Source organism: Athene noctua, chromosome 6 (assembly GCF_965140245.1).
Source record: "Athene noctua chromosome 6, bAthNoc1.hap1.1, whole genome shotgun sequence".
NCBI classification, from domain to species: domain Eukaryota; kingdom Metazoa; phylum Chordata; class Aves; order Strigiformes; family Strigidae; genus Athene; species Athene noctua.
Genome location: NC_134042.1, coordinates 18,286,912 through 18,310,046, shown reverse-complemented (window position 1 = coordinate 18,310,046; position 23,135 = coordinate 18,286,912). Strand labels below are relative to the sequence as shown.

Below are 23,135 nucleotides of genomic sequence, written 5' to 3'. Positions count from 1 at the left end.
CAGATTTAACAATTTATACAATTGATACTAAGGTTTTAAGATTGTCATATTTAATTTTCTGCAAGTCTCTTCAAAAACCTGAAGTGACAAGATGGTAAGTCAAGACCAAATTCACAACCTGAATCAAACGTGGATTAAATAGAATTATCCTATCCTCAAACCATGGTTCAGAAGAAATTCATGTTGAATGTCAGTTTGGAAGACACTCTTTCTAACCTTATTTTCTTCCTTCAGATACACTTTAAATCCTCTTCCTTACTCTTTTCTTGATCTAGAATTAGTTTTCATCAAGCTAGTCACAGAGGTAGGTGATATACTTAACCTTAAATGTTGAAGTTATTCAGAGTATTCAGATTGTTTTGCTTCTGACATAATTCTGAATGGTAGCAAAAAGGGGCACCATTGCATGAGACTGATTCCCCCCTAATACTTTCAGTCTTGGGCAGAATTGTTTACTGAAGACAAGACAAAGCAGTTGAGGAAGTGGGAGATGGAAAAGAGACATAAGTAATATAAATGCAGGCTGAACAGCATGGAGAGATGACAACTGGGAATTAAGAGAGAAAGCCAGGAAGAGGCAAGAATGAGTAAGGATGTTCAGAATAAATAGTACTAGTAGTCAGACTCTGAGGACATCAGTGCGTAAACATCCCTCATGCAGCTACTTTTCGCAGTTTCTCCTGGATGTCCTGCCTTTCTGCCCTTATGATCTTTCTTTTCCATGACCTGCCCTTATGATCTTTCTGCCGTCTGCCTGACGAAGAAGTAAGGCAAAGTCAGCCCTTGTATTGCCAGAATGAGGGATACTTACATTCTCTCCCACCAAGTTCTGAGTTTGTTCAGGGAGGGGTACTTCGGAGTAAGGTCTGGTTTCTGTGCTCCTCATGATGTTACTGTGCTTGTTGAATTAGCTTGCTCTGCTTCCTCTGACTGAGTTTCTGGTTGGTTTGATCAGTTGTTGTTCTGAGTGGTTACTGAAGTGAGACTATTAGTAAACATTTGACTTCTTTTTTAAAACTAATTTCTGGAGTAGCTTCCAAAATTCACAAAATGCCATGCTAAATGTAAGTGGTCATGAGGTGGGTTTTTTTCTCCCAAAATGTAAACATACACCTATATATGGATAATGCAAAAGAGTGTCTCTGTGTGTGTGTGTACAGATATATTTGTGTATTACATGCTGGATGTGAAAAGGAGAGTAAGCCTGACCCTCCTAGATGACAAAAGAGAGTTACGCCATTTACTTCATTCAGGACAGGATTTCACCAATAGCCTCTGAAAATTGTAATTATTTAAAATGCCAGAAGCTTGGCATGTCAATTTTTAGACAATTCTGTGGGGGGAAAGTAGCCAAATAGCTGTTTATTTTTTCTAATTCAGTTTTGAAAGAGTGTAATAGATCTGAGTTGGGATGCTACAACTGGTTCCAAAATTAGATGCCTAGTTCTTATTTGTGAAGTAATTTTTCTGCTTCAGACTCTATCTGTAAATAAAGCAGAAAGAGGTTAAAATAGTCACTAAAGGATATTAAAATATTTGACAAACGCTTTTTTAAAAAAACCTCTATAATACTGTGGCTTTAAATATCTTCTGCAAAATGTAAAAAGATTACCTCCATCACTTTTTTGGGGAAAAAATATAGCACATACTATCATCATGTGTTTTTTCTCAGGTGAATACTGAACTGAAAATACTTGACATGAGAAGTATTTAGACATTTACCAGATCACAGCTCCCTCTTGTGTAATTCATCATTACTACAGAAAGCTAAATTAGAGATTGCTTAAACTAAATTCTATGATACCTAATTATTTTATTCATTTACTTTTGCTTTCTATCAGTGATATTTTAGGTTTTGGAATTTCATAGTTTCATGCAATTTCAATGCTAGGACAGATAATACTACTTACAGCAATGCTGCAGTAAAACTACATTTAGATGAGTATTACTTTTGTTCAGTGACATGATTTTGATATTCATAATCAAAATCCTGGAGTTTTACTGGAGATATCTAATCTGGTATTTATTATACTGCTGCTAGGTCTTTCTTCCACATAAACTTTCTAGGGGCTTTTTCTGTTTATATTTTGGTGATTTCTGGAAAAAACTCCAGCTATTCTTTAGTTTTATTCCCTAGTTTTTGTGTCTGTAGGTGTTTAGAGCACCATAACGTCGTTATTACCATTCTGTGTCTAAGCTTTAACTTTTTTTCTATTCTCTTTCTCTCAGTGAGGTAAGACTCACCTTAGAACTAGTACCAGAATATGTATAAAGGAAAAGATGGAAAGCTTATTTTTGCTACAGTACTTATTTCTGACTCTACACAGAAGGATTGCATTTCCATTAATCTGACTCTTATTAACACCTGAAGAGTTACCTTTGGAATAGAAACTTTCTAAAAATACAAACAAACAAACATAATGCAACCCCCCAAATGACCCTCTTGGGGAAGCTTATGAGAACATAGTATGGAGATACGCAAACCCAAATTTAAAGTACAAACTATTAGCACCAGGTTTGTTTAACAGCCACTTAAAACTGTGAACTGTGGGTTTGTCCACAGAAACTGAATCATCTTAACTGGATCTGCACAGACTAAAGCTATTGTGGGAGAAAGTAACGTCACTGACTAAAGCAGGTGTGAAGATCTTTAATCTTTTTTTTAATCCCAAGAGACACCACCGTTGTAATCGAGTAAGGTTGACATTATTTATTCATTCCTCCTTGAAGAATTCAGTTTAGTCAGAAAACTGCGGTGGTTTACTATTTTAAATTGAAATTTACTTTCGAAGAGGCAAACAAACATTTATTTTCCACTAAGAAACCAACCCCAACCCAAACATGGTAACACCGGCCTGAAATTGCTGGGGTTGAGGGGAAGGAAATGTGGTGGTTTTAGTGTTTGAGAACACTCCGGCTTGCCGCGCCCCTTGTTCTACCCGAGACCCGACAGCCCCGCGGCCGCCATAGCGCCCCCACCGTGCAGGCCTACAGGGAGGGCCTTTAGGTAGCCAGCGCGATCGCCGGACGGCGGCGCCCTGAGAGGCGGCGCAGGAGCAGGCGCGGCCGGGGCAGCCCCGGCTGGCCGTTGGGCGGTGGGGCCTGATTTCGAACGGCAAACGGCCCAATGGGGGCGCGGGCGGGGTAGGGCGCTGGGTTTGAGCCAGGCGGTAACCGGCGGGGCGGGAGGTCGCGATGGCGGGGCGCGGGGTCTGAGGGGCGGCGGGGGGGCTGGGCAGCGAGAGGCTGGGCGACGGTGGCGGGCGCTGAGATGGCGGAGCAGAGACGAAGGCTGGTGCGGCTGGCGGTGCTGGAGGAGCTCCGGGCCTCTTACGGCATTAAGGTGAAGAGTGGGAGCTGCCTGGCGGCGGCCAAGCAACCGAGAGCGGCGGCCGCAGAGGTAAGGGCGGCGGTAACGCGGCGGCGCTCGCGGCGGGCACCCGCTCTCCGGGGCGGCCAGCGGCGGCGCCCGGTGCTCCGCCGCGGCGGGGTAGGGGAGCGCGGTGGCCGCCGCTGTGGGAGCAAAGCTTGCAGAGGCCCGGGAGTTGGCCCGCTGGGCTCGGCGGGGTCCGGTGGCCGCTGATTCTGGCAGCAGTGGCGTTACCGTAACGCTGTTGCTCCTGCTGGCCTCTGACAGGGCATAACACCCCTCGAGGGGAAAGGTATTAATCCCTGCAACGGGGAAAGTCGGGTTCCCCCCCCCCCATCTCCTCAGCCAGCAAATGCTCCAGACTGTCGTCAGGATACCGTTGTAGTGATTTAGTAAGATAATGGCTTGAGTGATGCTGAATTCTGGCCCTCCCCCGCCCCTTTAGGGCCTGAATGTTGCAAGGCAGACCAGATGGTGAACGAGATGTGTTCCTCTGTTAATGTAGTTGCTGTGCTCTCAAACACGCATGCATGCTGCTGGTCCTTGTAAGAGCTTTTTACGCTCTACTGTGCTTAATGTCACTCACTCTGGAATTTAAATCTTAGTCACTGTATTATTTCTTGGAATACTTAACTACTGCATAGTTTCTAAAAGCTTTGTCTTTTATTTTACTTGATTCCATAGATTTTCAGTTTGAAGGGCTTTATTTGCATGGTTTTTTAGTACAAGACACGACTATGGGCGTTTTGGTATAGATAGATCTGGTCTTGATTTGACTGTGCTCTGAGGAATGAAATCTCTCTTGTCACCTTAAATACCTATTTTGAATTCGTTGAAGGAAAAATGTATTTTCTGTCTCAGGACTCTTATTTAAAACTAAAGTATCATAATGGATGCCAGACCATTTCAGAACCCTGATCTTCTGGTAGAGTCCACTTTATAAAGCATGGACCACTATCAAGTCCTAAATAATATCCCTGTATAATTGGTATGGTACAGAACTGAGCGTTCTCAGAATGAGCTTTCAGTAAAGCTGAGAAGATACTACAAAATGCTTCAGGAACTCTTGGTCAATGTAAGCCAAAGAAGTTATGAAAACACATGCTTGAATTGGGTTGTTTGGAAAGAGAGAGAGCAAGAGTAGTTAGAATTAGTTTCTGCCCCCTTGTCAATATCAAGCATGTGGTTCTAGACTGGGTTGGGTTTTTTTCACTTGAAGGAAAGGTAATAAGAACTGTGAATAATATATGTATGTCATAATAAAAGATGTCTATATAGCTGTTTGTAGTGCTTAAATTTTATACAAGGAAAAAAAATGTATATTTAAATAACAACAGATCAAGGTAGGAAAAGGTATAGAATAACACTTGTTTTGCCGCGGGGGCATACTATTTCTGTTGTAAGGGGACAATTTTATTTTAAGAGTTTAAATCACAACTATTGGTATTTCAAAAAAGATCTAGTAAAGTGAGGATATCAGTTATTAATTTTAAATGTTGAATTACAAGCCACTGCAGTTCTCTATTACATAATCTTGTAAATATAAAAAAACATTGTATCTTGGAGTTGACTTTGTTTTTGAACTTTCAGTAGCAACCTGCAATACAATGGCAGACGTGTTGCTTCTCTTTCTGTTCTGTGTTATGCTTGTTTTCTGTGGAATAGATAGGCCCAAGGTGGCATAATGGGTTAGTTGCTGATTAACTATTTTCCCAACATGGTCAGCTCTTTGAATTTCAGGTATAAATGACCAAGAGATTGCATTCATCTCTGATAACAAGTTGGGCATGATCTCAATCCTCTTCTGGTTGGGGGAGGGGCTGGCTTGCATGTTCTGTAAATAGAAAAGAGGTGAGCAAGAAAATAAAAATGCAAGTTGTTACATCGAAATGTGGATTTTTCTGACTGAAACTACTGTGCAGAAACCTCAGATAAGCATTTTAAAAAACTAGTTGAGCATCAGTAGTAATGACTGAAGAAACTCCTTGTTTTCTAATATGTAACAAATACTCTGATGTCTTGCTATAAGGCCATAGAGTTGTAAGTTTCTTAAATACACATGCTAAATCTGAGAGTTCAGAACAGTTTTCTAGACTACTCTGAGTTTAATCTTCCCTGAAACAGCAATCTTGAGTGCCTCTGGTGAAGAAAAAATTAAACAAAATGTTATTTCAAATGTGTTGTGCTGATTTTTAAGAAAAATGGGATTTAGTTAATTTGAAAAGGTAAGGTGAGATTCCAGAACAGCCTGTTTAATATACTTACTTATTTGGGGGCCTTATGGGAAAACTGACTCATTGTGAAATAAAAAGTGTAAAACATACTGCAGAAAACCTTTCTATTCTTCACAGTAATCTAGGGTGTTACCTGTAACTACAATCAGCATGGGCTTAGATATCTGGAGATGATGGTGCTTCTCCTGACAATACGTCTTATCTGAAAGACTTTGTTTTTTGTCTTAACCACCCTTCTGTTTGTACTTTGTGGAATACATGCTTTTCTGTAATAGGTAGCTGGGAATCCCATCAACTTTTGAATAACATTAACTGAATTTTGTATTTTAGGGTAGAATCTTTGGAATATCTTTTCATGCGTTACCACAATCACTTGTGCCAGAATATGGTTATATTCCAAGGTAAACTAACACTATATTTAGATTTACACTTACTTTGCTGTCTTCATAGTATTGAACTCTTGTCAGAAGAGGGAACATATTTATTTAAGGCCTGCTAAAGCTTACAGGGGTCTAAGAATAGTTTCAGTTGGGGAAGGAGATATGTGGAAGTTAGATGGGGAATTCAAAGCCATGCCTATCATTCAGTTGTATTTCTTCATAGTTCTTGTCATTGGGGAAAATAGTCCTATATATTAAGTATTTATCATGACTTATATTAAGTATTTATCATAAAATAGTTTTTCTGGAAAAAAAAAAGCTTTATTCTGTGTTGGAAGTATGATACTGTTCTTTCCTCAGCTTTCTTGTTGATACTTGTGAATATTTGGAAGAACATCTTCATACTGAGGGACTCTTCAGAAAGTCTGGATCTCTTGTTCGTTTAAAAGCTTTAAAGGTAAGCTGCATTTCACTTGATCATCTGCAGTTTTTGGTTTTGGACTCTTTTTGATCATATTTGAGTTTTAATCTTGGAAGTAGACTGGTAACATTACCTGCTTTAGAAATGAGAGGAGATCTAGTCCAGAAACTGGGGACCTTCATCCTTTTTTTTTTTTTAATTTCCTGGTAAATTTTTCAGCTTACCAGATGGTGAGAATACACTTTGTGACTGAACAAACCTGTCAGCAGTGGTGCACACTGGATACTGTGAGGATATTTGTTTAACAATGTCCTCCCAGAAGGATGTGTATCTGGGAAACATGTAAATTAACATATGTGGCCTGACAACATATGGCTCTTTGTAGATACTGTAGTTAGGTAAAACATGCAAAGGCTGAAACTAAAAATGAGGAAGATGTGACTGTCTTTTCTGATACAGGCTAGAGGATTAATGCCTGAACTTGGAAATCTGGCAGTATGTTGAAGACTTCAAATCATGTTTCTTATGAACAATTTCAGAGTAAACTGGATCAGGGTGAAAACTGCCTCTCAGCTGCGCTGCCATGTGATGTTGCAGGGCTTCTTAAACAGTTCTTTAGGGAGCTGCCAGAACCCATCCTTCCACCTCACCTGCAGGAAGGCCTTTTAAGAGCTCAGCAGCTGGGAAATGAGAAGAAAACTGCAACTGTGTTGTTGTCATGTTTGATGGCCAACAGAACAATTGAAGCTTTGAGATACTTTTTTAACTTTCTGAGAACTGTGTCCCTAAGGTCAGTATAAAGAGAGTGCTTATAAACAGCTCCCAATTCCTTTAATGACTTCTCTTTCCAGGCAACTGCTTTAACTTTCTGTGAGTGGTTTGTGACTTTAAACTTTCTTATCTGCAGTCATTCACTAGAATTCACTCTTGGTCCTTTCTTTCATAAATCCAATGTTTTCTTTATGAAACTTTATTTTGCTGGAGACTTGGACTTCATTCCGTTCTTTCAAAGCTGTGTTCCTCATGCTTCTTTGGAAAACAAAAAGAGTGACTGTTAAAATTAACATAATCTAACTCATACCTTGCATTCCCCAAAACTGACTGTGGTCTATAATCTCTTGATTTCAATAACGTAGTCATGCAGTACATAGCCTAGGGTGCATAAGTCTACACGTTAATCTTGGTACATGAGCACTAAAGTGAATGGCTCCATTTGTTTTTTTCAACTGCTTTTGTTTTATTTGGTCTTTCCTCTCTCTGCTGCTTATGTCCTAATAATTTGTTTAAGAAACCCTTTTCTTGTTAAGATCCAGTGAAAACAGAATGGACAGCAGTAATCTGGCAGTGATTTTTGCTCCCAACCTCTTGCACTCAAATGAAAATGAAAAAATGTCAGCCAGTACAGAAGAAAAAATTCGTTTGCAAGCCGCTGTTGTGCAAACATTTATTGACCATGCAGCAGAAATCGGTAAGATGATAAATGTTTATCAGAATGACTTGTTGCACATACTTGTATACAGCTTTTCTTTTCAAGTTTTTAAATAACTTCAAAAAAATGTTTTTCAACTGGTTCAGGACAAGTACCAGAGTTTATCTTGGAAAAGATTCCTGCAATGTTAGGTGTTGATGCCTTTCAATCTACTCCCTCACTGTGGGGCCATGAAGACAGTGAAAATGAATCACCCAGTGCATGTAAGAAAAGGAGGCACCGAAGTGTTGGTGGTAAGTATGTTGTGTGAAAGTTTCAGCAACTAAAACAGAATTATTTTGAGACTTCAGGTATGCTGATCCTAAGCATTTGCTGCTTCCACAAGCAGAACAGATGCCTCTGAAGCTTTTTGGGTTTGATTTGCAAAATCTATATAAGGCTTCGGTAATAGCCTGACTTTATTGTATATTTACTGAGTTTATTCTAGTGTGTCTGTTGTCTACCAAAGAAGCTATTTTGCTTGCGTTCACATTTGTGAAGCCAGATTAACGTTCCAGTTTAAGTCAACTTCAGATCCTGTTGCAGAATGAAGTAAAGAGGTTTGGGGTTTTTTGCTAGTTTTGAAATCATACCTGCACACTCAAAGATACTGCATACTTTGATAAGTCAGGTGATGAGAAGGCAAGGATATAAATGGTGTGTATGTTTTGAAGTATTAACTCCAAACTAGATGTTATTGGATACTTTGTGCTCTGATAGGGATCTGTTGATTTGGGTTTTTTTTGAAGTTTATATATTCCATAGGGCTTGTTTTTTTTCTTGCCAAATATGGACAAGGGTATATTCTCTCTTCTGAATTCTCTCTGAGGAAATACTATGGAATACGTATGCTTGACTTGATTCAGATCCACTGTAACGCTGATCTTGTATGTATTGCTACGATAATATGCGCATGTATTTAGCTCATGTACCTGGCATATTAAACCTGACAGCAATTGAAATTAAGGTTTTCCTATTGTATATGTTTAGCCAAGGCATGGGGTTTTTTTTGTGATATACATTTCCACGCTGAAGGAGGGAGATCATCCTGGAGTTGCAAAGCGTTGTTTGTGTATCTTACAATTTTGAGGAGAAGCAGTTAGAATTTGTTAATTCTGTAGAATAGGTTCTGGAAGTAGGCAGTGTCTACTCTTTTTCCAGATGTAGTAAAACATAGTATTACTGCACTTCATCTATTTTCAAAGATGAGTTTTTAAATACTACCTTTGTATCTACCAGATACCATAAGTAGTACTGCAGGCTTGTAGTTCAGAAAACTTTGCTAAGAACACATGGAAATACAGCTGTGGGTTGCAATAGCACTTAATAAAAATACTTCCGTTTTATACTGTTAAAAGCAGGAAAACTTCATGCATATACTCTGCTGGGTTTAATTTTGCCTTTAAAAAAAAAAAAACCCAAACACACCAAGACGAAAACAGCTCACTGAGAAGTTGTACGTTATTTCTTTGCAGGACCAAAATTTCATACTTCTATTTGGGCCTAACTTCAAAGCTCTGAGAGCTTTTTGGCTTCAAGATAACTGTCCAGTAAAGTGAGAAAGTCTGGGAGACTTTCTATGAGAGACTTCAATAGATACCTTCTAGGTTTGCCTACAAGAAGTCAGAAGGCATATAATTTTATAATGACCAGTAGAATTTTCTACAACAAACTTCCATTGTCTGTGCATGAATCCTTTGTTGTTTTGTTTGTTTTTTTGTTTTTTTTTTTTTTAAGGAAAATAGAATTTTTCAGCTATTTTGAAAGCAACAAAAACTATGTTGGTGACAAGATCTGGACTAGAGTTCTTTACATAAAGCAGCCATTTAAACTGCTCTATTTCCCTCTGAAAGAATCCAAGTTAAACTTGAGTTGAAAATAGAGCAAGACAAACTTCATATTTAAATTTGATTGCTCAGTATGTCTTGCATTTCAGATATTGTTAGTGGAGCACTGAATAAATTTAAATCTAACGGAACACCCTCCACTACACCTCAACAAGATAGAAGCGGTAGGTATTGGTGTATTTGTACTAAATAAAACCCATGCAGTATCTTCTGGATTTGTCAACTATATTCCACAAATTTTTTTAACTGAAGAACTAGAACTTAGTTGAAGATAAGTGATTATGTTTAAATTGTTTAAAATTTGAATATAGTTATATATTTATTGAAGATACTGCATTTATTGGAGCAGCTACAATCACTGCAGCAGTGGGCTGTGCTGTTCTAGGATTATACAACTGAACTTGTGCTTTTTATCTAATGCACGCTAAGGCTTCAGTGCAGTAGTGCAGCATTTTATCATCTTGGGAATGAATTTGCCAGGACTGAAATTCTTCCACTCATACTCTGTCTCTAAAACTTGCAGAAGATGACCATAACTTTTTTTTTTTTCCTCCTAATACTTATTTATTAATGTGTGGGTTTGGATTTTCTTTTCTGGTACTCTAACTTGGAAGAAAAAAAAATCCTAAACTGTATTGATTGCTTTGCCTGTTAAAAATGCATGCACTTTGGCTAAGCTTTTAAAACTCGGAAAGACAATTGTTGTAAAAAACTAAAACTACTGTTTATATTTTAGCAAACTCTCAACCTTTTAAGCTGTTATTGCAAATCTGGTTGTCTTAATTTCAGTCCTTTCATCGGTGACTCCAGTGGTTCTTACTCCAAGTACTAAGCGTAAACTTCCAACTGATTGCTCTCAGGGCTTGTCCAGCAAGAAGAGAAGATCTTTTAAGCATAGTTTTGCTTTTGAGTTGTTACCAAGTAGCATTTTTAACAGCTCAACACCAGCATCAGGTACTTCATTTTTTTTTTTACTTCCTGCTCGAAGTTTTCGTTGTTTGTGGCTTTAATTTAAATGACTTGAAAATAGTTTGACTTTCACTGTTAGCACTCCACAAAATAAGCAAACAAATCTGTGCTGTTTAAAAACCTATTCTTTATTGTATGTGACTGTTTTTAAGATCATGTAAATGTGGTTTTTCTTCCTGTAGTTCAGTTTGAAGCAAGCCCTTGTGTGTCTCTTGAGTCATCACAGACATCACTGTCTCCTTCAACTGGTGCTGAAAATCATCTGTCTGGTACAGGGAACAGAAGAAGTAAAAGACATGCAAGCAAAAAATTATACAGGTAATTTGCCTTAACTCTCAGAAATTAAAGATAAATTGGAAAGATAAGTCTAGTCCCCTTGACTAATGATGTGTAAAATCTCAGTCTGTCTTTTAAAATGATCTTTTTTGATTTTCAAAACATACTAAACTTTTATAGTTAAAATCCTAAAATCACCAGGTCTTCCAATATGGCAAAATGGAGCTCAAAAAAACCTAAGACTTGGTAAAGTAGCCTCCTGTGCCTGTTAAAAGAGCTTGGCAAGAAGGCACAGAAGAAGTAAAACTAGAAGAAAAAAACATAAGTGTCAGGATGTTTTCATTACCCTCATAAAGAGTTTTTTACATGTCACTTCTTCCCCTCTGTCCTCCCAGGGCTGAATCAGGAAAGACTGGTTGTTTTTCTCCAAAGATTAGCCGAAAAGAAATGGTTCGTAGGTCATTACGCTTGAAGTTTGGTTTGGGGAAAAGCAACAGAGAAATGGTAAGTATTCTGCTTCTAACCCAGTCTTCTTGTTACTGTGCAAATTTTGATTCGAAGTTTTGGGCACTGCTTTTCAGTAGCAGGAAGGACTTTCTTGGTAGTGGAGGGATCACAGCATAACTGGGCCTGCTAGGAAGTACAAGGAGCCCTAGGTTTGTTTCCATAGCAGTAACTGATCAGCTTGCACTGGGTTTGGTTGGGATGGGGCAAGAGGCTGTAGCAAGGGGACAGCTGACCTGAATTGACCAAGGAACTGTTCTATGCTATATAAACTGGGATGGAGGGAATTTTTGCAAAGTAGCCACTGCTCAGAGGGTGGTTGGGCATCAGTCTAATCACTGTGAGTGATTGCTTTTGCATCACTTGTGGGTTTGGGGGTGGTTTTGGTTCCCCTCCCCTTGCCTTCCCAGTTTTCTCCCTCATCCTGCTAGGGAGTGAAGGGGAGTAAGCAAGCAGCTAGATGGGAGCTTATCTGCCAGCTGGGGCCAACACACCACATTTGTGATCACTAAGTCTCACAGTTCCTGAAATTCTGGTATTACGGAGCCTACACGCAGAATTACTATGTACAGAGTGTGGCTAAGCCTACCTTACTGCAGGTGGGTTGTTCCCTACCTAGGTCTATAGAGAATCAAAGGAAGATGAAGCATAGCCAAGAAAAGGCTGCTATGACTGATTTGCATAGCCTTTTCCTGGAGGTTCCTCTGTAAATGCGATTCCAAATTACAAGTTTATATGAAAGTAATTAACACCTTTTGTTTGTTCAAGAATGTGGTATCAGGATGTGTGGTTGGTAATAGATCTGAAAATATTGGAAGGCGTCTTGCAAGTCAACAAGGTTTAGAAAGCAGAACTGAATGTGCAAAGAGAGATTTACTCTTCAGCCCATGTATCAATGAAAAATTCCCTAAGAAAGGTAAGTATCTAATAGAATGTATTAGACTAGGAAAACTTCTGCTTTTGTAAAGCAGAAGTAACTTTACAGGCAAAGGTATAAAAGCAATTGCATTAAAAGTGCTTCTAGCTAGTAGGACAAGTGTTAGTTGAATGGTAGTGGTAGGACAAGTGTTACTTGAATGGTAGTGGCTTCTGGGGATAAAGAATCAGTTTAGGACAAGCTTGTGTTTCTAGTGTATTTTAGTAGCTCTCTTGTTAGTTAAGCAAGATGAAATATATGATTTCCATTCTTAATATTATGACCTTTTTTGACATCTAAGAAACTTAAGGTCCTTAAGTAATGCATCTTTAAATTCAGTGCTGCTTTGATAATTAGGTGGTTTTAGCAAGAATTTTGCCTATAATCATTAAAATTGCAAGATGTTATTTTTAAACACTGTGACATTTATTTTAAGGTTCAAAGAATGTGAGCAAGTCAGAAGAAAACTTGCTAAATCCCAATAAAGTAATTCACCGAATGTCATGGAATAGTCCTACTGTTACATATTCTCAGGTGATCAGCAGGAATGAGGGAATTCTGCCAGGACACCCCAAAACAGAAATCAGTTCTTCAGAATCTGTTTTGTTATTTGGAGAGCCACCAGTTGTTCCAGATGAATTCAAATCCACAACTGTAAGCAAACAGGAGAACAGCTTAGAACTTTTGCTTTGTGAAGAGGAAAGTAATTCAACTGCAGCAACATTACTGAAAGTTAAACAAGCCTTCTCTGCATCTGGTAGTAATCTTCACAATTTGATAGGTGATACAAAATCTTCCTTCTCAGATGTAGCAGGTGAAACATTAAATGAAAGTCCGTGTCTCGCAGGGCTCAGTCTGGAGAAAGACTTGTTAGCTGAAGAAGTTTCTGAAAATCTACCAAATAGAAAATCCAGCGAGCTGTTGCAGCAATTTAATCAGTCTTATGCAATTGATAAGCATCAATCAAAAACGGATGAAAATAAAGTTTTGGAGAAAAGGAACTTCAAAGCTTCTATTGAGATCGAACTTCACGTCCCAAAACCAGATCTGAAAAATGTAACGGAACTTCCTGTGCCTCAAGTACTGGCCTGGGAAGACAAGTTGACTGTTCAGAACGGTACATCAAAAGATGACTTAAATAAATTAGATTCCTTTGGAAGACAAGAGAAAATAGAATTAACAACCTCACAAACAGCTGAAAACTCTATGGTAAAATGCTGTACTTTGGAAGAAGATACCGCTAAATTTTCTGTGGCAGGACAGCTGCCTACTTTGCAGTTGACTAAATCACTAAATGAAGTAGGCAACCAATACTTGCAAGCTGAAAATTGTGATAAAACTTTAATTGTTTCTGACCATGGAAAGGTTTCAGACCACATACAGTGGTTCAACAAGCTTTCATTAAATGATCCAAGTTCTGCAAGCAAAACTAAACCTCCTCTTAAGTTTCAGCGTACTCCTGTTAGACAGTCTGTAAGAAGAATTAATTCCTTATTGGAGGCTAACAGGCAATCTGTAAGGTCTCAGCCGCTTAAAGCAAGAGATGTGGGTTCACCGCTTGTTAAATCTTTGAGCTATGATTCTGCACTATTCTCCTGCATAGAAAAGCCCTCAAAGAATTCTGTGATTTTGCCATTCAGGGGTGAAAGTACATATGACCAAGTTTCTGTATCTCATAAGCAGCTAAACTTGATATCCAAATCATGTTGCAGGCCATTAAATCCACCAGACAAGCCTGATGTTTCTATCAGAACTGCTGGGATCCACGAACAGAAAGCAACTGTTCATCCATCAAAGTCTGTTTTAGAAGATCTAAGCAATCATGAAATTGTGAAATCCAGTTTAAAAGCTAATGTGAATATAAATATTCCAGGTGCTGCCCCAGAAAAATCTACAATCACAAGAAGTGCTTCAGGAAGAGAAAGAGTTCGTTATAAAGGCTCTCCAAAAAATCCAATATCTAAAGCAAAACTGCTACCAGCTGCAAAACCAGTAGACTTATAAGATCATATATGATTGCTAAATAGGCTTATCGTAACTTGGTTAACCTTTGGAAAATCTAAATTTGTATGATTACTTTTTTAGCCCTAATTATTTGTATTTTTCAATTTATTTTTTTAACTGTACGAGTCATGGACTTGTTCAAATAACAATTTGTTTTATGTTGAGGCTTTCTTTATTTACTGAAACATTTGTAAATACTAGTCAGTTGATCCAGATGAATTTGACTTGTAAAAGCAGATTATTATTGTTTTAGAAATGTTGTGTTAGATCTCATATTTTATTATTTCGGCTTCTAAAAACATGCTGCATCTCCCAAAACAATTTTTGCAGTATTTAGACTAAGTACAAGTTTTCTAAAAAATTCTCAGACATTTAAAACAAAAACTAACAAACATGAAAGAAAATTTCTTGATGCTGAGTATTAATAGCTAAATTTATTTACATAGTTCTAAGTGTATTGCAGCATACTTTGATATTTAAATTGGACCTTATACCAGCTCTGTGTCTTTTGAGACAACGGTTTTTATTTCTACTGGAGTAAATTTGGAACACATTTTCCTTGCTGAGTAGGTAAATTAATTATATTTTTGACATATTTGGAGAATTATAAATAAATGTGCAGTTTATTCAGGAAGTGAAAAGTCTTAAAACTTCATCCAGCAATGTGTTCTGCAATAGGTACCAAGTATTTTCAGTTGTGAGCAGTAAAATGTTTTATCTTAATATGAAAGGATGGTTTTAATTTATTTTTAGAGTGATAGGATAGTGTTAACTTAGAGGGTGCGGAAGCAGATTTCAGATGTTGGTAATGTTGCAAGAGATGAATGTAAGAAGCCATTGTGTGTTAAAAGTTGATTTGCACAAGCAAATGTTTACATCTTTTGGAATTAAAACTGTGTCTGTCATCTGTTGTAAAAGTATTTAAGAGTAAAGACTTGAAACTGTTGATTAGCTTTCTGTATGCAAATTGCTTACTGGCAAAATGTAAGAGTTGAAAGCACTGCATACTTTTGGTTTTAATAAAACCATTTGTTTTGTCCCTTTTCTGAGTCTGTTCTTCTATGACTTAGAAATTAGTAAGTCTGAAAGTACTGAAGTCAGAAGTGATTCTGCTCTGGCTCTCCTTTTTGTTCATCTGGGATACATGTTGGTGATTCTCACAACTAGCAAAAGGCATGGTGCATTATAATTTACCAGGAGCGGGCCTTTTGAGTGATATGTTAATGAAAGGAATAGTTCTGTTTGTTTTCTGTTCCCAGCCTCCTTCCTCACCTATCCACCAACTTACTGGGTGATCTGGTGGAAACCTCCTGCCTCCGTGAGCCCAGCTCAGCTGCCTCCCTTTGGTGCTATATTATTGTCAAGATCTAACGCTAGGGAAACTGCATTGAGACGATTCGAAGAGGATTGCTTGGTGTTGGGGTTAAGTATTGGAAGCTTTGGTTTCATGAGATAAGGGAGCCAGCATACCAGTTCACTGCCATCCCAAGAGGAAGCTGCTTCTGCCTGCTCTCTGTGACATGCTCCAACCCCTCTCCCTTTGGCAGATCCCTCTGTAGGCTGAATGTAGGCACCAGAACACCACGTTTTGTAGCATTTCACTGAGGTAAATTGCCAGCTCATGCTAGGAGATGGAAATAGAACAGAAGGCAATGTAATGAGGAAGAAAAGGAGATCTGACTCCTGTAATAGTGAACTGTCTGAAAGGGCAAGACTTGAGATTTTCTTTTTTCTGTTAATAGGTACCAAATATTTTGAATGCTAATGGAGCTTTGACAATGTGTTGTGGATGGAGCAGTAAATTATTTTTGATCGTTACTACAAGCTGGTCTTGAACCAGTTGACTTAAACATCAGAAAGGGAGATTTTTTGATAGGGACCTGACAAACCCTTAAACGCCAGGAGAGATTGTCAAAGTTGTAGGCTCTGTTAGAGGTTTTACAGAACAGTTTAGGCACACATCTATTTCCATAAAGATTAGAATCACTAGATGCCCAGTGGATGTCCCTGCTGCTTAATCCTGCAAGTTACAAACATGTATAGCGTGCTAGAGAGAGTGATTTCCATGTGAAAGCATAGTTCATGGATCTGTAGTGTTTTATGGGGTAATCTCGGTGCTTTTCTGTAGATAGCTATCCTAAAATGGAAATTGTCACATTCACAGCAGTAGCAGTGAAGATGCGTTACATAAAATAGCCTTTAGAAATTACCATTTTGCCAAGTGCTATTGAATGATAGCTTTCATGGGGCAAGATCCTTTTACAGTTGTCTGTTAACCTCTGCTAATGGAGGATGTATATAGATTTGCTTAACCTGGAGACCTTTATCTGCAAGTCCTTGGCGATGGTTGCTGTGTTGTTACCCTGTAAACCTGCAGTTGGGTAATACTATTAAGCCAGGGAGAGAAATCACAGCGGGCAGACGGACACAACCCCAGGAATAGGTAGTATCTCATTTCTGTAACCGTTAACCCACCAAGACCCTTCAGTTTATTTTTAGGCGGTTGTGATGGGCAGAAAAGGAAGATCTTCCATATTGCCCCCTGTGTCATCTTCCTAAGGGGACAGACCCCCGCACAAGCACACGCGCGGTCGGTACCTGGGAGAAGCTGGCGGGGCCCGGCAGCGGGGGGAAGGGCGGCGAGGGGCCGTGGCTGCGCACGGAGGATGCGCGGCCGCGGAACCGCCGCACCCGCGGATGCGCCGCACTCGCAGAGCCGCGCCGGGAGCGGGAGGTGAGCGGGAGGCTTGCGGGGGGCTCCGCGCCGCTGCTGAGCGGCCCCGCGGGGAAGGGGGGTGTGTGTGTTACGGTCCGGCTTCCCACGGGCGCGGTGCGGTCAGCGGAGCGCAGCCCTGCGCGGCTGCGTACCAGCGGGGAGCGCGGAGCAGCAAGCGGGCCTCTTCCCGCTCAGGGGAGAAGGGTGCTGGCCCGGCGGAGGCTGGCGGGCGGGCCAGGCGCGCACGGGCGGTCCGGGAGCAGCTCCAGCACTGGGGGGTTCAGCCATTTTTGCCTCAAAAAGGTGCCTTGGGGGGGGTGGTTGGAGCAGAGGAACATCTTTAAACGTCTGGCGTGGAGAAATCAGGCTGCTGAGTGTGTTTTAAGGAAGACAAGGGGGACTTGAGGGGTTTTTGTTTATTGAAGGGATTGGGAGTGATGGGTTTTAATTCTCTCATGTGAGGGGAAAAGGAGCCTTAAGAAACAAAGCGTTCTGATTAAAATTCAGCTGATCAGAGAGGACAGTAAGTGGTGCTTGGTTTTGGCTTGTTTTTTTTTTTTTTTTTCCTAATTAAACTACTCCGTGCACCTATTTAGTGAAGGCGATTCAAAAAAACAAATGGAACCTATTTGTTTACGGTGGGGAAGATGATGCATATGAAATAGGAAGCCTCTTGTTTTAAGGAACAAATATAATCCGGGTTGTTCAGCACTTTCTAGTGATTCATTTTTCAGGTAATGGAAGAATAGAGCTTGGAAAACACAGCTGCTGGCTAAAGAGTTCTTTGCTTTTAGCCCACAGCTTTATAAAATAATATAATAAACGGGGGGGGGGGGGGGAGGGGGAGAGACGACGACACGGATTCTCATTAAATGAAACAGTGGATCCATTTTGTTTGCAGTGACTGTTAATGAATGTTATGGGCAAATGCATATCAGAAAATTGATTTATACAGTTTGCTACTTAGTATTTTCTTTTTTTAGTAAAGAACCTATCCACCTTATTCCCTCTGTTTCCCCCCAGTTTTGACCTGGCTAGATTTTCAGCTGCCCCTAGAAGCTGTGGTAGTAAACTGTGATGTGCAGTAGTAAGATCAGAAGTTATTTCCAGCATGCGTACTGGACTTTTGTCCCATTATTATTTATATTCAAATTCCTTTTTTTTTTTTTTTTTTTCCCCACAGGATAAAAGTGGCTACCAGGATGACGGCTACCTTGCTTTGTAACATGGTATTTCTGCTGGCATTTGGATTGGCTTCAGCTTTTAGCCACAGCCCTAGGACCCCTGACAGGGTTTCTGAAGCAGATATTCAGAGGCTCCTCCATGGGGTTATGGAGCAACTGGGCATTGCCAGACCCCGGGTGGAATATCCAGCACACCAGGCTATGAATCTAGTTGGTCCACAGAGCATTGAAGGTAGCTCATTTCTACTTTGAATGATGCATGATGAATTTCTGCTTTGAATGATGAATTTATTAGTATCCTTTGGTAATAATTACTGCTTTGCATAAAGATGCAGAATATCCTGAGCTTAAAATCATGGACCTCTTCACCATATTGTTGCTGATCTTTGTTTTAAAATCATCATCCATCTTTTACCTTTCTTAATATAACGATTTTGGTAGAAGTAGTGGGAGTTTTAATGTGCAGGCTTTGCAGAAAAAGTCATGTCTTAGAAGTGTTTGATCTCTAGTACCTCAAAACAACAGGTTTACTAAATTCTTTCCAAATAGTGTGTATAAATACATTTCACATGAAACAAACATGAGCTATAGAGCCCAAATTTCATGGAGTTTTAGAAACATTTGCAGACCAGAAGAGATCAAATGTTTACGGTGTTATGCGAGATAAAGGGAGAAACCATATAGAAGGGGGACTTCTTCCTACATGCTGCCGAGCGTGTTGCAGCTCTGCATGGGACAGGGTCAGTGCTGGAGCGTGCAGGGCTGCGGGCTGGGGGACGCCAGGGCCCTGCCTCTGGGGACAGGAAGGACACAGGTGCTCCCCTGCTTGCGTCCATAAGCACCACCCCAGCACTGTGTTGCTGTGATGAATGCTCTGGGCTCAGGTTCGTTGTTTTTGACTACTACTTCTGGTCTCACTCCGTGTGTGTAAATTTTCCTTGGAATCAGTCTTTTATAACTATGCAAACCATCTGAAATATCTGGCTCAAATGTTAGGGTATTAAGATCATGTTGTAATGTATTGCTATTTGAATTGTAGTAAACTAGTTTTTATTTTGGGATTGCAGCAAAAGGTTGAAAGCATGCAACTCCAGATATTACGGATTATGAGCAAACATCAAAACAGAGCAGAAACTCTCAACCCTTCTCTCAGAATTAAACCGCTTTGACTCAGTATAGCAAGTCTTCATGGTTCATAAGCCTGTGCATTTTATTTTGTCCCCATTCGGATCTACGGACTATCCTAGGCAAAGAGATAGGATTGCCTTAATGGTAGCTAAGGAGAGGATTAAAGCTGAACAGGTATTTCTACCAAATACTGGCAGACCTAAGTTTATATATTTTCTAAAGAAACTTTGATGGACATATGCTATTCTGTAAACTTAAATGACAGAGATTAGGTTTAAGGAATAAAATTCGATCTGTGGTGCCCTTTCCTCCTTCATGAGTGTTTGCATGTAGAGAAATTGGGAGAGACTGGTAGAAGTGAGTAATTTTACTCTCCATTGCCCTCTTTTTCCCTAGACTTTTTTAAAAAACAAATCTTAGAAAAGATGAGCAAATATGGATCTCTGACAAATGTTTTATCTCAGCTATTTGCCAGTGCTTTCTAATTACAATGTTAGCAAAACCAGATTAAGAATCTCTTCAGTATTGAAACTTTTCTGATGCTTGTGAGACTCAAATAATACTAGTTTTCCAGTCATCTCTACAGTCTTCCACAAAAACCAAGTTGGGCAAACATTTTTTTTTCCCTTTTTAAAAAATAAAAATAGCTTCTGTGTATAAAACAGAGTAAAACTGAAAAGGTGTTACATCCAGTTTATCATATTTAACATTTTCTTCTTGATTAGATGAGGATGACTTTTTTTCCAGGTCTACCATGGATATTTAACAGCCTATTGAGAAACTTCTGATAAAGCAAAAAACCCTTGTCAACTATAGACAAGCAATTCAGACCTTCATGTCAAATGTCGCTTTTCATAGTGTTTTGCTTTTCAGATAATAATCACTTGCTCTTTCTTCAGTTCCTCATGGTGGTATGTGTCTGTCTATAGCTAGATAGCTATCTCTTAAAGTAACTGACGAGAAACTTCAACTTAAGAAAGTGTTTTTAAAGTGTTGGTTCCAGTTACAAGATTAACATGGCCTTACGTCATTCAACACAATATTTTCTCATACTGCTTTTTTGAAAAGTATATATAATTCATAGTATATTTTTACTATGACTTTATTTTTAAATATAGATCATGAATTACAGGACAGATAATCCAACAAAACTTGCATTTCATTCTGTACCAGTAACTTTAACTATTACATTGTGCAAGACTTCAGAGTTTAGTATACCAGTTACTAATCAGTTAATAATGCTTCATTTTATCCTTTTTGAATAGTTATTTTTGTGTAATTTCATTAAAAACTTGCACAATGGGTTTGACTTTCTATTAGGTGTCTATTTTGGAAACAACTGCTGAAATGGCATGGTAGGACATTTATTCAAAACACTCTGGTTCTGTAAGAGATTCCCATACATAATGCTTCCACATACAGTATCTGCCTGGAAAAAAATGCGGTTTTTACCATTTTCCTAACAGTCTGCCTCCTACTTGGTTATTGCCAGAGGACTTGACATTCCTGACCTCCCAGCAGCTCCAGTCAGCCAGTCTTTTCTGAGCAAAAGGGAGTAGGAACTGGATTCAGGCAAGGACCTTGTCCTCTGGCAAGGAATGAGGACAGGAGGCATTTGAACGAGGACTCCCATGAAATGTAATGCTCAGTATAGTAAAAATATTGTGACCTTTCTGAACTGGGTTTGTTTTTTTAGGTTGGGGGGGAGGGCTGGATGTTACACTCATTTTATGAAATTCCATCACATGATGTAGAAAGATAATTTCCTCTGAAAGGAGGAAGCTCCAATGTCTGCTCTGCTAAACAGACCTGCAGGACTTTCTGGAAGAACGTTCTGATGGTGCTGAGCTCTTAGAGCTTGCGTCTCAGATACTTCTTGGCCAATGTGCAAGGAAGTGAACTAAGCAGCACAAGAAACAGTGTCAGGGTTGTAATGTTTAAGCAAAAAAACCTGTGTCATTAGCATGGGTGTTGGCTGACAGGAGTACTGCGGAGGATTGACAGAAAAAATAACTGCATGTGTTTTAGAGTGCATCAGTACAAGGTTTCAGATTCTGAAGGATTCACCTGTGGGCTTTCCACAAAAAAGTTACGCTGTTAACACTGGCTAATAATTCTGTGTGCAAGTGCTTAAAATAGTCTGCAAGATAATAGAAGGGAAAACTAAGGGGGAAGAGAAGAATGAGGTTAAACAGTGTGGAAAATGTCACAGCAAAATAGGGTTTTCATCCTAAATACCATCATGGCAAAGTGGTAATTCACATTACAACTCTCCTGAGGCGCTGTCTTCATTGGGAGTTTTTTGCCTGAAAGTAGCAAAAAGTAGAATCGAGTATGAAACCCTTATTACTTATGAGAAATTCTGAGCTGTCAGGCGTGTTGACTTCCAGCCATTTTTCAATCTGTAGGTTGCAGTGACCAATGTATAGAGTGTAAAACCTGAGTCATCTCATGGCAGCATCCTTATCATCAACCCACTGACTGTTCTGGAGTGCATCTGTTTCTCATTTTAACCAGATATTGCATTTCAGCATAAAAAAATCTTTTATCGGTCAGAGCTTAATGTATTTAGTATGTTCCTACAGAAAATTGTTTTATTTAACAAAATGTTTTTGTCAGAAATTGCCCCAGCAGTGTAGACCTGCAGCAGTTTTGCTAGCTGCAGATAGCTTCAGCTGAGCCAGGATTCCAGAAGTATCACTGATTTTCAGAAGGCCAAGATTTCACCCATTATATGTGTACATTTGCAAACGAGGTGCTGTCAAGAAGAATTAATTTTTGGGGGTTTGGAATTTGAAAACAAATTTAGGCTGCTATAATATAGACAAGTTTATACTAGCAGTCTGATTGAAGTGAAATGTTTTCAAATTTGAGTGATTATTGTAATAACGTTTTCCAGCTGAATAAAATCTTAATAATTTTATGTGTAACAAAAATACTGTTATTGTTAGTTCATAAGAAGATTTCCTAATTATGCCTATTTTCCATCTTGGCTATCTAAATTTTTTTCCAGCGTTAATCATCATACTTTAAAATGCTGAAAAACAGAGGGTGGATGTGTTTTGTAGGAACTACATGGTCTGTCCTGTTGCCTATGTCGTCATCCCCACCCCATCCAATGTCCCACTCCCCCCATCCCATGTCTGTTGTTCCCCCCTCCCCCTGAAAAAATAATCTTAGGGCAGCCTTGGTTGGAGTAACTGAAGTCACAAATTTGCTCTGTACCAAAGACAACTAAGAGGTGGACACTTTTCAGAAAATACATTTAGCAGCATGTGTTCTCTTTCCTAAGTGACCAGATGGATTTCTTGTTGATGGATAGAAAAAAAAAAAAAAAAGTACAGCTTGTTAATTGGAAGAAGTTACTGTTTTTGATGTTGAAATCTATAAATACATGGGTTGGGGTGTTTTTCTTCTCCTCCTTGCATTTGTCAATTTATCTGTTACCTTGGGTCAAGCTGCTAAAATAGGAGTAGTCTAGAAAATGCCTGATAAAAGAGTTTAATCTCCCAAGAAATTACTGTGAAGTTCAAACTGTGTGTAATCCAGGGAGAGCTCGGAGGTCTGGAGGGCTGTGAGCGCTGTGGCTTTTCTCTCTCCGTGGCAGCGAGCCACCTGGGGAGGATGGCTTCTCTGACTTTACTAGGGCTCTGTTAGCTGAGTGGAAGCAGTTCACAGGATAAATACGTCATAAAAATGGGAATTTGCTGGCTGATTC

At 39.3% G+C, this 23,135-nt stretch overlaps 2 protein-coding genes across 6 annotated transcripts in view; both read left to right on the top strand.

Moving 5' to 3' along the window:
- Positions 1-3,256: 3,256 nt before the first annotated feature.
- On the top strand, positions 3,257-15,433 carry ARHGAP11A (Rho GTPase activating protein 11A). 2 transcript variants are annotated; one of them, XM_074909784.1, is made up of 12 exons: positions 3,257-3,400; positions 5,935-6,005; positions 6,345-6,441; positions 6,945-7,195; positions 7,713-7,873; positions 7,981-8,127; positions 9,810-9,884; positions 10,510-10,674; positions 10,872-11,007; positions 11,361-11,469; positions 12,238-12,385; positions 12,822-15,433. In XM_074909784.1, the coding sequence occupies exons 1-12, from the start codon at positions 3,272-3,274 to the stop codon at positions 14,387-14,389; spliced, it is 3,057 nt and encodes a 1,018-aa protein (XP_074765885.1). In that variant the 5' UTR covers positions 3,257-3,271; the 3' UTR covers positions 14,390-15,433. The 2 variants fall into 2 exon arrangements, with proteins under 2 accessions (XP_074765885.1, XP_074765886.1); XM_074909785.1 differs by lacking the exon at positions 9,810-9,884.
- A 1,518-nt stretch (positions 15,434-16,951) lies between these two features.
- SCG5 (secretogranin V) overlaps positions 16,952-23,135 on the top strand; it is a 32,666-nt gene continuing 26,482 nt past the window's right edge. The window contains exons 1-2 of one of the 4 annotated variants that reach the window (XM_074909786.1): positions 16,952-17,123; positions 18,289-18,521. In XM_074909786.1, the coding sequence (XP_074765887.1) occupies positions 17,056-17,123; positions 18,289-18,521 (301 nt within the window). In that variant the 5' untranslated portion in view covers positions 16,952-17,055. Of the gene's footprint in view, positions 17,124-17,280; positions 17,409-17,429; positions 17,629-17,731; positions 17,840-18,288; positions 18,522-23,135 lie in introns of those variants that run through there. The other 3 variants (XM_074909790.1, XM_074909788.1, XM_074909789.1) reach the window with 3 other exon arrangements.